This window comes from Phytophthora infestans, genomic scaffold (assembly GCF_000142945.1).
Source record: "Phytophthora infestans T30-4 supercont1.84 genomic scaffold, whole genome shotgun sequence".
Lineage (NCBI taxonomy): Eukaryota > Oomycota > Peronosporomycetes > Peronosporales > Peronosporaceae > Phytophthora > Phytophthora infestans.
Window position 1 is genome coordinate 373,078 of NW_003303675.1, and position 15,660 is coordinate 388,737.

A 15,660-nucleotide genomic window follows, 5' to 3' on the forward strand; every position below is an offset into this window, starting at 1 on the left:
GAGAAGTCGTGGGCGCCGTGGCTGAGCGCCGCGGCAAGGAGACACGCACCTGCCATGAGTGCGGGAAAGTTGGACATCTGCGCGCAGCATGTCCTGAGCGGACGCGAGGGGGCGGCAGGAAGCCCGACCTCACGCTGTCGGTAGGAGAGACGTCGGACGAGTCCGACGTGATGTGGATCTTGGACAGCGGGTCCAGTCGGCACTTCGTGAGCGATGCGTCGTGGTCGAGGAGTACTTAGACGAGTGTGTACAGCCAGATGGAAATCCACTCAAGATCAGTAAGAAAGGGACTCTCACGCTGCGCGTCATGGCGAGCGGGACGGAGCAGATCGTGAAGCTCATGGACGTGTATTACGCCGAGAACGCTGTGCACAACTTGATCTCCTACGGCGAACTTGACAAGAAGGGATATACGCTGACATACAGAAACGGACGACGCGTCGTTGCCGGTGTAGACGGAGGGCGAGTAGCATTTGACGTGGATCTGCGGCATGGCGTGCTAGTCGTGCCTGCCGTCGTAGAGCGGAAAGGAGGAGCCCCATCGGGAGTAATCATGGCGGCTCTTGATCAGGCTGAGGCTGAGGCCGAAATGGGGTCGGGTGACGTGCAGAAGGACACGTTGGTGGAGTTCCACAAGAGGTTTGGACACTTAAGCTACGACGCAGTCGAGAAACTTGCACAGGACCCGAGCTCGAGCATCGTCATCACGGACCATCGCCGCGTCAACTGCTTAACCTGCGCGCAGGGGAAACAGACGAAGAACCGGCAGTCGCAGAAAGATACTGGGGACCACTCGCCGATTGATCGAGTTGGTGGAGTAATCTGCTCGGACTTGAAGGGTCCGATGACGCCGCGAGATCGTCTCAATAACCGCTACATGATAAACTTCGTCGATCATAAGAGCAATTACTGCAGAGTGTTCCTGGCGCGAACGAAAGATGCTGCCGCCAAGCAGTTTGAACACTTCCTCACGTTCTTTGAGAAGCGTTTCGACTGCAGGATTCATGTACTGAGGACGGACTCGGGCGGAGAGTACCAAAACGTAGACTTATTCTGCAAGAAGACCGGCGTAGTGCGTCAGCGGAGCGAGGTCAGAAATCAAGCCAGCAACGGGAAGGCTGAGCGCATGCATCGGACCATAATGAACATGGCACGGTGCATGATCTTCGCCTGTGGACTGCCGTTAAACTTTTGGGGGGATGCTGTACAGTACGCGGCCTACATTCTGAACAGGTCGCCGACTAATTCGAACCCGGGCAGAGCTTCACCGCTGAAGATACTAACGAAGCTGACACCGGCACTAGGTGAGATCGTCGTTTTTGGCTCCCCGTGTACTGTGTATAGAGACCCGCGGAGCAAGAATTTCTCGCAGCGTGCTCAGCACGGCATGATCGTCGGGATTGGAGAAGAAACGAGAGGGTACAGAGTTTACCTGCCAAATGACCGCGTGGTGGTCACAACACAACACGTGAAGAACATTGAGACGCTTAACAAGACCCAGAACGAGCAAGTGCAGAGGCTGTACCTGCAGGGTGATGACAGTGCTGTTGTGGATGAGTCCACGGGTGGATCTGAGAGCGCCGCTGAGGCGGCCACCACTGAGAGCGCGTCGGCCGGGAGCAGACGCGGGAAAAAGGGAAAGAAGCGATCCAAGCAGAAGAAAACCTGGCAGCGAGAACGTCACGAGACACGTTCGGTCGCAAGAAAGGCTGCAGAGAACACGGACGAGTCCGTGCAGCAGGAGGAGCAAGAAACCAGAGTGGTAAACAATGTGATGGAGGTAGATCCGAGGAACTACCGAGAGGCAATGCGCAGCCAGTGGCGTGAGAAATGGATGAAAGCCATGAAAGAGGAGCTCGAAGCACTCGAGGAAAATGGAGTGTGGAAGGTCACGCGGCTGCCCAGTGGGGCGCGTGCACTGCATACGAAATGGGTCTTCAAGACGAAAAGAGATGCTGCAGGGTTCATCGAGCGGCTGAAGGCGCGGCTCGTGGCCTGCGGGAATGAGCAAGAGTTCGGTGTGAACTATGGAATCACCTTTGCCGCGGTGATCGACATGTGCAGTGTGAAGCTCATCCTGTGCTTGGCCAGGAAGTGGAGAGTCCCAGCAAGACACGGGGATGTACCAAACGCCTACGTCAAGGCGGAGAAGGAGCCGGAACTGGACATCTACATTCGGCTGCCGCAGGGAATGGTCATATCGGAGGAAATTAAGAAGCAGCTGAGCGCCACGAGTGACGACGAGCTGGTCCTCGAGCTGAAGAAAGCGCTGTATGGACTAAAGCAGGCTGGGCGACTCTGGAGCAAACTGCTCCACCAGAAGCTGGTAGACTTGGGATTCGAACAGAGTCTGACGGACATGTGCGTCTACTATCGACGGAGGCAAGGAGTGCTGGTCGTCGTAGGCGTCTATGTGGACGACCTGCTGGTCACCGGCACAGACCAAGACGCGGTGAATGCGTTCTTTGCTGAGTTATCGGATCTGTCTGTGAAGGACCTGGGAGTGGTGAGCAAGTTCTTGGGGACGCGCGTCACGTATGATGACGAGAACGGATACGATCTAGATCAGGAGGTTGTGATCACTGACATCCTGAATGAGTAATAGATGGAGGCGGCGCGGCCGGTGTGCACGCCCATTGGCTTGGAATGAAATGACCTGCCGTTGGATGCGGGCGAGACCTTGCCGTTGTCAGGAGACGGTAGCGCAGTGACTGTTGCGAAGTTTCAGTCTTTGGTCGGAAGTTTGATGTGGGTGGCGCGTTGCACGCGGCCCGACATTGCGTTCGCTGTGCACAAGGCGTCACGCCGGACGCACAGCCCGACGATGGCAGACTGGAGGCTGGCAAAGCGCATAGTCAGGTACTTGTCGGGAACGAAGGACCTGCGTCTGCAAAAGAAGGGCGTCAGGAGTTCGGAGGAGCCGCTGGAGGTCGTCGCGTACAGTGACGCGGACTTCGCGGCCGACAAGCAGGACAGGAAGTCCGTAACCGGAGGACTCGTTACTGTGGATAGGATGCCTGTCAGCTGGACCTGCAAGAAGCAGGGCGGTGTATCGCTGTCCACGATGGAGGCGGAGTACACCGCGGCCTCGGTGATGGCCGCCGAGTTACTAGGGGTTCGAGAACTTCTAGGCGAACTCGCCGTCGAGTACGTAGAGCCGATGCCACTGCGAGTGGACAATCAGGCAGCGTTGAAGCAGTTAGGCGGTGAGGGTGCGAGTGCGAAGGCAAATCACATTGATGTGCGCATAAAGTTCGTAGGCTCCTACACGAAGAAGGGCGTTCTGGGCCCCGAGTATCGTGAGAGCAAGCACATGCCCGCCGACTTGATGACGAAGGCGCTGAGTGCGCCGAGGGTGGCCGACTTGCGAGTCGAAGTGGGGCTGCATTAGGCCTCGAGAGGCAAATGTAGCGAAGGTGAAAAATGAGAGCGCTGGTAGGGATGCTTGACGTTGCCGGCGAGGAGGAGTGTTGAAGTAGGGAGGTCCGGACCAGAGATCTGCGGATAATAGGCGCCGAGCAGCGTAATCACCTGAAAGGCAATACATCGGTTAGTAGGGATAAGGAATCTAATCTCACTCTCTCTTTTGCGTAGTTAACCAGAAGTGCAGCCCGTCCGAGGACAGGGCTTCAACACTTCTTGCATGTCAAGCGTCGTCTGCACTGTCGCATGAGTATCTTTAACGGCCCGCGCCCTGTCCCAGACGGTGAACGTGTCTTTCAAGGGTCGTTTTGTCTTCCGTGAGCTCATCCCAACCGCCACCGAGGGTTCGTACCGTAGATGGTCCACTGAATGCGAATCCGGCCAGTTCACGGGCGATTATCCGCAACTATGGAGAAATCACTACACCACACGACCAATGTGGCCAGTTCTCCGGCCGTCCCCATGAGGTTTCGTCGCCCATCCATGCGTACAGAGCAGCTTCTAGTAAGAGTCCCCAAAGCATTCAGGCACAAGGTCGCTCTCCTTCCACTTCTTCTTCTTTCTAATCTTGTCATTTCGAGTAGAAACGTTTGTACAAGTGCGAATACGATAAAGCTGCGACTTCTGAGCCTCGTACTGCCGTGAGGTTTTAAAGAAATCATCCCAGGTGTCGTGCCAGCGTTGAAACGGGGGTGCTGTCTCGCTCACTGCTCCTGCCTAGCTGTCACAAGAGTCGGATCCAAGCCCAGAGTCGTTCGAACCTTTAGGCTTTCGTACAGGCACTCTTCTCTCGCCATGCCTAAACGAGACCGATCTGTCCTCACTGTCGCTCATTTGCGTCGTGAACACCGCCGTAGAAGGTGATATTTGGCTGTCTGCACACGATCGCACGCGTCCGGAGCACGCAACGGGGAGGGAGGGGGAGCTGCGCGGGTGAGGCGGCGGATTCCTGGAATGAAAGGCTCGCAGAACCCGCGCAAAATCCTCTCCGTTTTTCCAAAATTCAGGATTTAGGCGAGACCGAAATTTACGTAAATTACGAAGCTGTGATAAATTACAGTCGCTGTGTCGTCTGCGTCTCGTCCCGGTTGTGCATTTTGGTTTGTGTTGCTATTTACTTCCTTTTATAATACTTTATTCTGTACATGTACTGTAAAAGTGATATTACAAGCCCCTCTGTATTATAACCCCTTGTATTTAAAAAAACGAACTATTACATGTAATAACGCAGTGTAAACTGCAGGGTACTTTTCTTGTAAAAATCGCTGCAGATACATTTTTTTCTGAGTCGGACTGACAGTGCAGAGTTGACCTTTCTGATAAGTGAATTCAAGAACGAGCTACATGTAATGGACTCAAATCTTCTTTTGAGTTTAGCAGACTGAACTGTACCTAAAAAAAGATTTACTTGTTGTCGTCCTTCTTATCGGGCTTAATGTTTTGATTGACCCACTTAGTTTCTTCCTTGCCCTCTTCGACGGCTGCGAAGCGCGCAGATACGAACAGAAAATCGCTCAAACGGTTCAGATATCTCTGCACGACGCCGTCCACGTCACCCGCCCCAACGAGAGGCACGACGCTACGTCCAGCTCTGCGGCAGACGGCTCGAGCCACGTGCAGGTGCGTCGAGGCGAGTCCGCCCCCGGACGGAAGAATGAAGCACTTGATTAATGGCAATTTCGTGTCCATCTCGTCGATCCAGTGCTCCAGCTGCGTCACATTAGCGTCGTTGAATGCACCAGTGCGGCACTGTTTGGTTTCGGATGCCGAGGTCAGTGGCGTGGCCACACAGGCACCGAGGTCGAAGAGGCGGCTCTGGATTTGCTCTAATTTGGGCGGCCTCGGAAAGAGCCCAAGATCTGGAGTGGATTCGAGCGGGGTGCTCGCAGTGCGACAAGTAAAGGATGCATACGTCGTTTTTCTGAATGTTTTATTTTACACGTACGGCTGGCAAGTATTAACTCGGTTTTGCAGCTCTAGCGTCAGTCAGCTTCGCCATTTTGGTGATATGGTGGTGGTTATTGTTATTTGTACTCTTCATAATTCGTGATACCAGGGTTTTTAACCACTCACATAAATGGCTTCCTGAAGCGGTTTTTAGTCGTTTAAAAAAAAAACTGCAATATTTAGCAAGCGAATCCTTAACCTGCAGTAGCTACTCTTATTTCCCCTGCTCCTCAGAATCGTTAGGTTTACACTTCGACTTCGACAGTTTATCGATAGTTAGATAAATAGGCGTTTCACAGACTCTGATCCCAAAAATGAGGTCAGATTTAGCTAATTCGTAGCCGTTTTACCGCTGCACTCTCTCAAAATACGGTAAGTCATTCCGAAGCTTAAAAAAACTCGCAACCTGGCTATGCAGTAATAAAGAGTTATTGGCGAGATTCATGTGGTTTTTATTGTTCTTTTCAAGGTAGATTGAATCGTGCTAGCGTTAGAAAGCACTCTGTGGTGAGGGAAAACCATGACTGGATTAAAAGCCTCCTAAACTACGACGCTACAGTCACCATCTCGAGATGCTTGTTCGGCTTGTGCACGCTGAAATCCAACACTCCCCCGCAGCGAGCACTCTCATCTTCGTCAGCTTCGCTGCTAGCAGAACGAACATCGTTAGGTCTATCGACTCCATTTGCATTCCTGCAAGATTGCCATTCGCTCTACAGCGAGTTTCCGTTCGCACACCAGCGAGGTTATCATTCGCATTCCAGCGAGCTTGCCATTCGCATTCGCACACCAGTGAGATCCCCGTTTGCTGTCCAGCAAGCTAACCATCTGCACTCCTGCGAAATGACTGTTCGCTGCTCTTCCAAGCTTTACTTGTTGTTCTTACCGCGTGATGTTGCTTTACCTTCTCGATCTTCATCGACAGCTCGCTCCCCCGCATCCGCGTTGACCTCGATCACTCCAAACTTACCACGCAGCAGCTCGAAGTGGTCTTTGCCCAGTCCCTTCGTGAAGGTATCAGCAACGTTTTCCTTTGACATCACGTACTTGAGAGCAATATGCTTTGCTCGAACATGCTCCCGAATAAAGTGATACCGTACGTCGATATGCTTTGTTCGCGAGTGCTGGATGGGATTCTCTGCTATAGCAATACATGCCTGGTTGTCTTCAAATATCGATGTCTCCTCCTGCTCATATCCAAGTTCAGAAAGCAACTGTCGAATGAAAAGAACTTCGCGGGTACAGTGGGCGAGCGCGATGTACTCAGCCTCCGCTGTTGACTGGGCAACAATGCGTTGCTTTCTGCTGCTCCAAGTAACTGCACAATTACCAATGAAGGTAACATATCCCGATACAGACTTTCGCTCATCTTCGTCAGCAGCGTAGTCAGAATCGGAATAAGCTGATAGTCTGATGTCGGACCCACTGAAATCCAAGCCGTGAGCTGTAGTTCCTTTGACATACTTGATAATCTGTTTCACAGCTTCCCAGTGTGGTTTAGCGTAAGCATTGAGAAATCGGCTCACGTCTTGGATAGAAAAGGCAAGTTCGGGCCTCGACCCGATCCTTAGATACATCAGGCTTCCAACGGCTTGTCGAAAGGGTTTCGTTGCCATCTCACTCATGACATCACCGGTTGCATCAGCGCCGTTAAGCTTTCGCAGCTTCTTCCCTGGTATCGATGGAACTTTAGTAGCGAACGCGTGCTGCATGTTGAACCGATTTACGATGCTGTCTGCGCTTAACTGCTGATTGATCCAGAGCTTTCGTTGTCTCCTGTCACGGACTACTTTAATCCCCACAATGTAGCTGACGGGGCCCATGTCTTTTGCACGAAATGCTTTTTGGATGCCGGCCTTCATTTCAGCAACTTCACCCCGAGTCTTAGCAATCAGCACCAAGTCATCCACGTAAATGGCTACAATTTGCGTCTTGATGCCTGTGCTCCGAACAAAAATGCAGGCTTCACACTGCAGAGCTTCAAATCCAGCAGTGGTGAGGTACTGCACTAACGCCTTGTGCCACGCTCGGGGTGCCTGCTTGAGGCCATATAGGCTTTTGAGTAGGCGGCACACCAGACCTTCTTGACCGGCAGCTTTTAGCCCTTGTGGGAATTGCATGTACACTTCTTCTTCTAGCACACCGTTCAGGAAAGCGGTCTCGATGTCCATTTGATCACATTCCAAGTCTTCAATGCACACAATTGCAAGCAGCACTCTGAGTGATTCCAAACGCACCACAGGCGCGAAGACGTCGTCAAAGTCGATAAACTTAATCTGCTGGCACCCGATGACAACTAAGCGAGCTTTGTATCGCTCGAGGGTCCCGGCACTGTTAAACTTTCGTTTAAACACCCACTTACAAGCTAGAGCTCGCTTGCCTGCTGGAAGTTTAACTAGTGTCCACGTCCTTAGGAGCGACGCTATTTCTGCATCAGTGGCTTCTCTCCATCTTGACGCATCAGGACGTGCCATTGCTTCACGGTAAGTTGCAGGGTCAAGGCCCATACCGTGAGCAACCGCAGCACAAAGCGACTCCTTGTACTTCAGATTTTCGAGTGCCACAAGGAGCTCAGCCTGTTTCTGCTTACGGACGGCTCGGATGATTGGATGGACCGATTCACTGGTAAGCGCTTGTGGTCCGACCAACGTTTGAAGCCATGAAGCGGATGACGATGCATATGCGCGGAGTTGCGGCCATGTCGTCGAAGTATTGACCGAGTCCATGTCAAAGCCAGCAACGAAGTCTTCGAGTAGTACTATGTCATTGGCGGAAGGCTTCTCTTCGGTGGGGCGTTGGCTGTAGAAGAGCAAGTCAACCTCAGATGTCGCGGTCCGAGAGTAATACTCAAAATCGATGGAGTGGTGTGAAGCCAACTTGCGGAACTCCTGACGCTTGAGATCGCGAGCTGCAGCAGAGCAGCTTTCGTCAAAGGTTACATGAATGGACGATATGATGGCACCTTGGTTGCAGTCGAGAATCTTCCAGCCCTTTTGGTTGGCGGCGTAGCCTACAAATACGCCTCGAACAGCTTTTGCGTCAAGCTTTTGCCTCTTGGCACCGGCACGTCCCTGCGAATTTGTCTTGGACGCCACGTAAACGTATGCGAGAAAGCCGAAAGTCCGAAGGTTGCTGACATCAGGAGGATGGCCGTGCCATCGTTCGTATGGAGTCACACCAATACCAGAGGCGAGAGTCCGATTGTATGTGTAGACCATCGCCAGAACTGCTTCTCCCCAAAGCTGCTTCGGTGATCCACTGGAGATTAGGATCGTCCGAACTTTGTTGAACAGAATACGGAAGCAAACTTCAGCCATCCCGTTTTGCTCCGGTGTGTACGCGATTGTGGTTTCGCGTTGAATCCCATGGTCACGACAGTACTTGACGAATGCACCATCTAGATACTCGCCACCGTTGTCGCTGACAAAGCGTCGAAGTGATCGATTGTGCTTCGTCTCTACTGCCGCCTTGTATACCAAGAAGCATTGGAACATCTCCGATCGTTTTCGCAGCAGCCGCACAGTGCAGTATCGCGAATAACCATCGACAAAGAGTAACACATATCGCTCGAGCTTGATTGATGGCAATTCGACAGGTCCAGCGATGTCGCTGTGAACAACATTATTGCAGCCATCGAGGTCAACTCGCGGCTTTATTTTGAACGTCGCGCGGCGCTTCGTACCCAACTCGCAGGCATCACATGGTGAATTATCCTGCTCCGGTTTGAACTCCATGCCACTGGCCATTTTAGAAGACGCCATCTTGCGAAGAATCTGCTTGCTGGTATGCCCGAACCGTTGATGCAGGAGATCCAGCGTCAGGTCCGGTCTTACGGCGAGAGCTGCTGCTGCTGGGCGGGCCGAATGCAGGACGTACAGCTTATTAGTAGCGCGACATGTAACTTGGCGGTGATCAAGTGACATTGTCACGGAACCCGGTCGCGTATGAAAGTCAAATTTCGCCCCTCCTTGCGCCGCTTGTTACACAGAGAGTAAGTTCATTTCAAGCGCCGGCACGTAGAGGACTTTGTGGAGCCTGACTCGTTCGTTATGGCCGTCGTTCATTTGCACCGTGAGCAGCACTGTACCAACCCCTTCTACAGGAGTCATTGTAGCCGTTGCCACGCGAACGTTTCGTTTAGAGGCCGCTTCAAACTTCTCAGCGAGAGACCGGTCGGACGTCATGTGTTAAGTACATCCCGAGTCGATCACCCAAGGAATAAACACACTGTCCGCGCTTGTTTTCGCTGCATATCCTGCGACTGCCGCCAGACCCCATACCTCTCCTTCGAGTGCCGGAGATAGTTGCTCTGTCCGCTCGGCGGCATTGGCGGCGGGGCTTGCAGGCGCCACAGTTACCGCTGCGTGTCCGGTAGAACCTTGTTGCTCCTCCGGAACACCACGTTCTTGGAGGTGACGAAGGCGGAGCCGACAGACTTGTTTTTGGTGCCCCCCTTTGCCACAATAGAAGCATGTTTGCCCGTTACTCGACCGCGGTGGGTATGGCGTCGATCGATGGGATTGCGTGCGTCTCGAATTGAGGTGACTCTGGCGTGCTGCAAGTAAGGCCTCCGCCATCATGTAGACCTCGTTTTTCAAGACAGCGGGGACGGCCGTTTCTTGAACAACTACTGGAGCCGTTTGGGCTTGGCGTCTCGAGAATTCGGCCATAACGTTGCCTTCCATTGTTGCCCATGGCAGTGGGCGGTCTTGTGTAAAGTATACACTTTTGAAGTGGGACCAGGACTCGGGTAGACTTGTCAAGAGTTGGCACACTCGTTCTTGGTCATCAACGGGTTTTCCTATGCGGGCTAGTTTGTCGGCTAGAGTCTTTAGATTGTTGAGGTGCGTAGTCATTTCTTGTCCGTCTTCGTACTTCAGCGATATGAAGTTCTCACGCATTGCCACTAGGTTCCCCCAGTTTTTGGCCTCATACGTTTGCTCTAAGTACTCTAGCACTTGGTAGGCGTACCGCTTTGCACCAACACTTACCACAAGATCGTCGGACAGCGTTTCCAGCAAGAAAGCTTTTGCTTTACGTTCTCGGTGCCAAAACCTGTCTTCGTCATGCCTTGAGCCACTGCGTGGCGGACGTTCACGTAGCGTTGCGATGTCCCAGAGATCGTTCGCCTCCAATACGGCTCGTACACGCGTCTTCCATGCCGTGTAGTTGGTCCCGTCGAAGTTTTTCTCGGAGTATCATTTCACCATGACCGCGACACCTCAACGGTAGCACGTTGAGCACAGAGAAAGCTTGGGCAGATAACCTATTGTTCTTTTCAAGGTAGATTGAATAGTGCTAGCGTTAGAAAGCACTCTGTGGTGAGGGAAAACCATGACTGGACTAAAAGCCTCCTAAACTACGACGCTACAGTCACCATCTCGAGATGCTTGTTCGGCTTGTGCACGCTGAAATCCAACAGTTTTCAAGGGAAAGGGTCAGTTCAATGCCACATCTCGTCGTGTGGGATACAGATGGCACCCTAGTGATAAAAGACAAAAGCTTTGCAAAGCTCAATACATCTCGATTTTTATCTTGGTCGCGAGAATTACATTTTCTCACCATCATTTTTTAAGCAGGCTTTCCTTGATTAAGATTGGTGTCAGGACTTCTGAAGAATATTATAATAACATTATTAAAACTTTTTATAATACTTATTCTGTAAATGCACTGTAAAAGTGGTATTACAAGCCCCTCTGTTTTATAACCCCCCTTGTATTTCCACCTTCTTTAAGAGCTCATGTACTTTTTAATTAGGCTATGTGAGGCCTAGGCTCACACCCCATGTGACTACGGCATGTTCAGGCCGTTCAAATGCGCACTGGCAGAAATTGCTGACGAATGGAAGGAAAAGAGACCGCGTAATTTCGCGTCGGGCGCCAACGCTAAGCCTCCAACGCGCGAAAGAATGATCGCATGGATTAAAATCGCGTGGGAGGCTGTTGTGCAGCGAGCCGGGCAGATTTCGCAGTTTAAACGGAGCTTGCTCTTGCTCGTCATGAGTTCTACGGCCCTGAGTGTTGCCGCCTTTTTGCTGGTGAATAGTTCCAAGAGATCGTGGACGAGGTGTTCCAGTTTATCCTTGCCGACGAAGGCAGCGAATCGCCGACATTGAAATCGACTGCGTAAAAATTTCAAATTGAAGGCTACTTAAATAGCGGTATAACTTGTCTCAGTGCATGTTTGCGGTGCCTCAAAGCTGAAATAGCGGTATAACTTGTCTCAGTGCATGTTTGCGGTAAGCTGAAATCGAGCCCCGAGGCTTCTGGTATCGGCCACAAACGTTGGTGGCCTTAATAAGCAACAGTTTCGCTCAATGGATGAGAGGCGTCCTCTACTCCCATCCCCTGGCGCAGTGGCACACAGCACGCAGATCTACGGCCAGCTCCATGAGGACTCGCACGATATCGACAAGAGTGGCGCTAGTCTACGCCATCATGCAGCTATCACAGCCGCTCACTCCGCTGCATAACGCCAAGATTCGCTCGCTCGCTATCTGGCTAGTCACCTCCTGCATTCTCTTCCTTGCCAACCAGCTCACGACGCTTTCCGTGGGCTTCTACCCGTCCTATGCCACCAAGAGCGGCATCATGACACCTGCTGAGCTCTGCATCTTCTTCTCCGTGTACCCACTCTGCGTTATGCTCAGTAGCCCACTCGCAGCGTCGGTAAGCCGCACAGTAGGACGACAGACGCTCATCTGTCTTGGGCTCATGCTCAGCGGTTGCAGCACCATCGCCATCGGATACGCCACCGGGACGCCTTCGGCGTTTCTGCTGCGGATCTTGCAAGGGCTCGGCTCAGGCGCTGCGGGTGAGGAAACCAGCGTTGATTCCAAAAAAAGAAATCGAGTGCTGACTACATCGTATTTTGCTTCAGTGGTGGGCTCATTCTCCATGATATCGGAAGAGTTTTCTTCCCATGTCGGACAGGTTCTAGCGATCCAGGAGTTCATTGTCGCAGCAGCCTTCGTCAATTCACCACCGCTTGGAAGCTACCTCTATGAGACCCAGGGATACGAAATGCCATTCCTGGTGTCAGGTGTAGCGCAGATTGTGGTCGTGATCATCGTCCCTTTTGTCTTCATCGAATACTCACTCCCGGAAGGCATCTACGCTGCGGCAAGGACGCGATCCGCTTCAGGATCTAGTATTGCACGATACAAGGACGTTTTGACACCCACTTGCATGATCTGCCTCGCCGTAACCACCTTTGCGATGTCTTCGTTTGGGTTCATTGACCCGTATTTGGGCACACATCTGCACAAGGTTTTGGGCGCAGAGCACGTGGCTGTTGGCCTGGGGTTCGCTCTGAGCGCATTTGTCTATTTTCTGGGCGGCCTTGTGTATGCGTGGCTCAGTCGGAATTTCGGCTCTAAGCAGGTCATTTTGATGGGCTTGTTGATGCTCGCCGTTGGTTTTTTCTTCCTCGGCCCCCCGCCATTCCTGAGCGGCCTCTTTCGGAACACAGAGAGCTTGTGGTTGGCCCAGTTTGCGTCACTGGTGCTGATAGGCTGTGGCACGGCACTGTCAGTCGCTCCAGGGCTACCACTGACGCTCGCAAGTGTGCAAGACAAGGGGGTACACGGCTCAAACCTCGTGATCGGCCTGTTCTCCGCCGCCATTTACCTCGGCCAGGCGATTGGACCTTTCATGGCGTATGTGCTCATGCAGATCCTGCCGCTCACACGCTTGCTCAACTGCACCATCGTAAAGGACGACCCAGTGAGCACCATTGCCACTTGCGATTCTTCTCTACCCTGGGCTTTCGCTGTGTATTCGGTGCTGACGCTTGGACTGCTCGCCTTCGTGATCGCGCGATTGCCCACGAGCGAGGCCACCGCCGAGTTGCTGCGACAGAAGAGGAAACGAGTACCGCTCATGCGGCAGCCGTCCGAGTACGGCCAATTCGTGTGCTTCGACGATGACGAAAACGTTGCAGACGGCGTCGACTTCTAGTCTAGAAATCTAATTTAGATGTCGATGCCCTGCAACGTTCTCGTCGAAGATGAACAGTGTCTATTAAACATCTAGCTAGTAGATACCTAAAACATCTTCAGCCACTGCACTTTAATATACTACTACAGAAATCTGCGTGAATAAGGAACGGGGTTTCAACTAATAACCTCGCAATTTTTATAGTCGGGAAAGATAAAGGGAGATGGGATAGTGATGGGCAAGGTACTGACAAAACAATCCAGGCACTGACTTTGATTTCAGTTTAAAAAATGGCGCGCAGTAGGTGATCCTCCTTCGCTTCAAGCCCTACGAGCCGAACTTCATTCCTACATTTACATTCAAGATCACTAGCCGACTGCGTCCTCAGCACCCCCATGTCCTCCAATCGTCTCCGCCTCACCTGGTCCGAGAAGGTAGCCATCCTCAAGAAGGCTGCTCGCTCACCTAGTCTGTCGTAAAATGAGCTAGCTGAGTGGGCGGTTGAAGAGTTTGCTTCCAACGGCCCCTGGCAAAACGACAAAATACCGCATACTCAAATCAAGTGCTGTGCTGCGCGGACGGCCTGTGGAGAAGGCTGTACGATCTAAAGTTAGCGCTTTCACGATTCAGCAGTGCTGCTGAATCAGCACTGCTGGAATATCACTTTGGTCTCTTTCAAAAGTCGAATCTTCAATTTATCCTAACGTAATTCAATACATGCACATGATCCGATATCATAGTCTGTTTCTAGCGAGGCATTGTCAGCTTATGCAATCTCTTTCTTAATTTATATCAGGCGTTCCTTATTCAGGCAGATTTCTGTACACCTTTGCCAATCCAAACTGGTGGTATTAATACATGTAGTGTTAACCAAAACGGAGTGAAGTAACCGAAGTAACATCTAAATTTGAGGAATGATTTTACAAAATTAGTTTTTAGAGCAATGTAGATTTAGTGTAGTGCAAACTGGCAAGAACGCAAGTGACACATCCAGCAATACGAACTACGGGCGCGCTGCGGACTGGGGTACACACAAAGATGTAAGGGGGCGTGAACCTGCGTATGGGCGCCAGAACACGAGAGTGTGGGTGCACACAGTGACCTCTCAGCTTGTACAGCCTGCATAATCATCGATAGAGGGACCAAGACGGCCAGCAACCCGATTAGACAGAGTACATCAAGGATAAGAGCTTTGGGCTGCGCTTGCAGATGTTAACCAGCCGTGGGGAATGGAAGGAGAGGGGTTGCAGCTCTGAGTTTGCGTCTCAAAAACGGCGCATCAGCGATTGACGTGCCATCAAGCGCTCGTGTTGGGGCTGCTTGCCTGGACGGTCAGCGTTAAGAAGAGTTCGTACACTTATAACGGCGTCCGGTGCGGGGCGCTCGTGGCTATAGCCAATGCACTAATGTAATGTACGTGGTGCATGTGCAGTACTGTAGAAGACAAGATACTCTTATCGAGGCGACCATCGAACAAGATATACTTTATCATTTTGCTTTACACTAAATCCGTTTTGGTCTGGATTAATTTTGGGGATTTTTAATTTTTAAAGAAAATAAATTTCTAAATAAGGGACACTCCGTTTTGGTTTACACTAAAACCAGTTTGGATTGGCAAAGGTGTAGTGGCCCACCAGATGCGTAAAAAAGAACCTTCTCGCTTGTATGGTGACCAAAACGCTACAACTATTAATACACACCTACAGTGTCACAACAAAACATAAATGTACACCGTGTAGTGGGTCGTGGTTAAAAAGCCCAACCGAGCCCATGCAATGCAGTCGAGTTGCGGCAGCAAGGTTGACCATCATCATGTGGTTGCAGTCAGCCATGTAGATGTGGCTCAGCGAGATATGGAGTTGAAGCTAAGCGTCTTTTGTTAAATCAAAGACGCTTATCAGAACTGCCTGCTGTTATCTACAACTGTTCGTCTACTCAAGCTGGTGCATGTTGAAGTACGAGTTGAACACCATCACTAGGACGCTAGTGATGGCAATGTGGGGAGCAAGTCGAAGTACATGTTTTAGTTTTCTCAGTTTCATTTTTGACAGCTAGTCGACAAGCTCAATACACGCGGCGACAAGATTTTACAGGAAGTGCCAGCTTCCTTCGAGTGTCTTTGAACTTTCTTCTGAGCGCGACCTACTACAAAGAATTCCTTAGCAGTGAAAGCCAAAGATGACAAGAGCAACACGCAGCAACCCGATGCTTCCGGCAACAACAACGACCGATTCTAGTGGAAGTTCAGCTGTACCAGTGGCGTTATTTATGCCACTTGCTGCACCCCAGCTGAAGAGTACTTCGCACGCCTCCCTGGTGCAATGGCGAAAGCTTCGACGTGAATACGAAGCTG

At 51.6% G+C, this 15,660-nt stretch overlaps 2 protein-coding genes across 2 annotated transcripts; both read left to right on the forward strand.

The window, feature by feature from the left end:
* Positions 1–11,960: 11,960 nt before the first annotated feature.
* PITG_19286 (Major Facilitator Superfamily (MFS)) lies at positions 11,961–13,328 on the forward strand (the record flags this gene model as incomplete). Its single annotated transcript, XM_002997168.1, has 2 exons — positions 11,961–12,183; positions 12,250–13,328. 2 exons carry the CDS (start codon positions 11,961–11,963, stop codon positions 13,326–13,328), a joined length of 1,302 nt encoding a protein of 433 aa, XP_002997214.1.
* A 374-nt stretch (positions 13,329–13,702) lies between these two features.
* On the forward strand, positions 13,703–14,649 carry PITG_19287 (uncharacterized protein; the record flags this gene model as incomplete). Its single annotated transcript, XM_002997169.1, has 3 exons — positions 13,703–13,782; positions 14,257–14,333; positions 14,558–14,649. The coding sequence occupies 3 exons, from the start codon at positions 13,703–13,705 to the stop codon at positions 14,647–14,649; spliced, it is 249 nt and encodes an 82-aa protein (XP_002997215.1).
* Between the last annotated feature and the right edge of the window lie 1,011 nt (positions 14,650–15,660).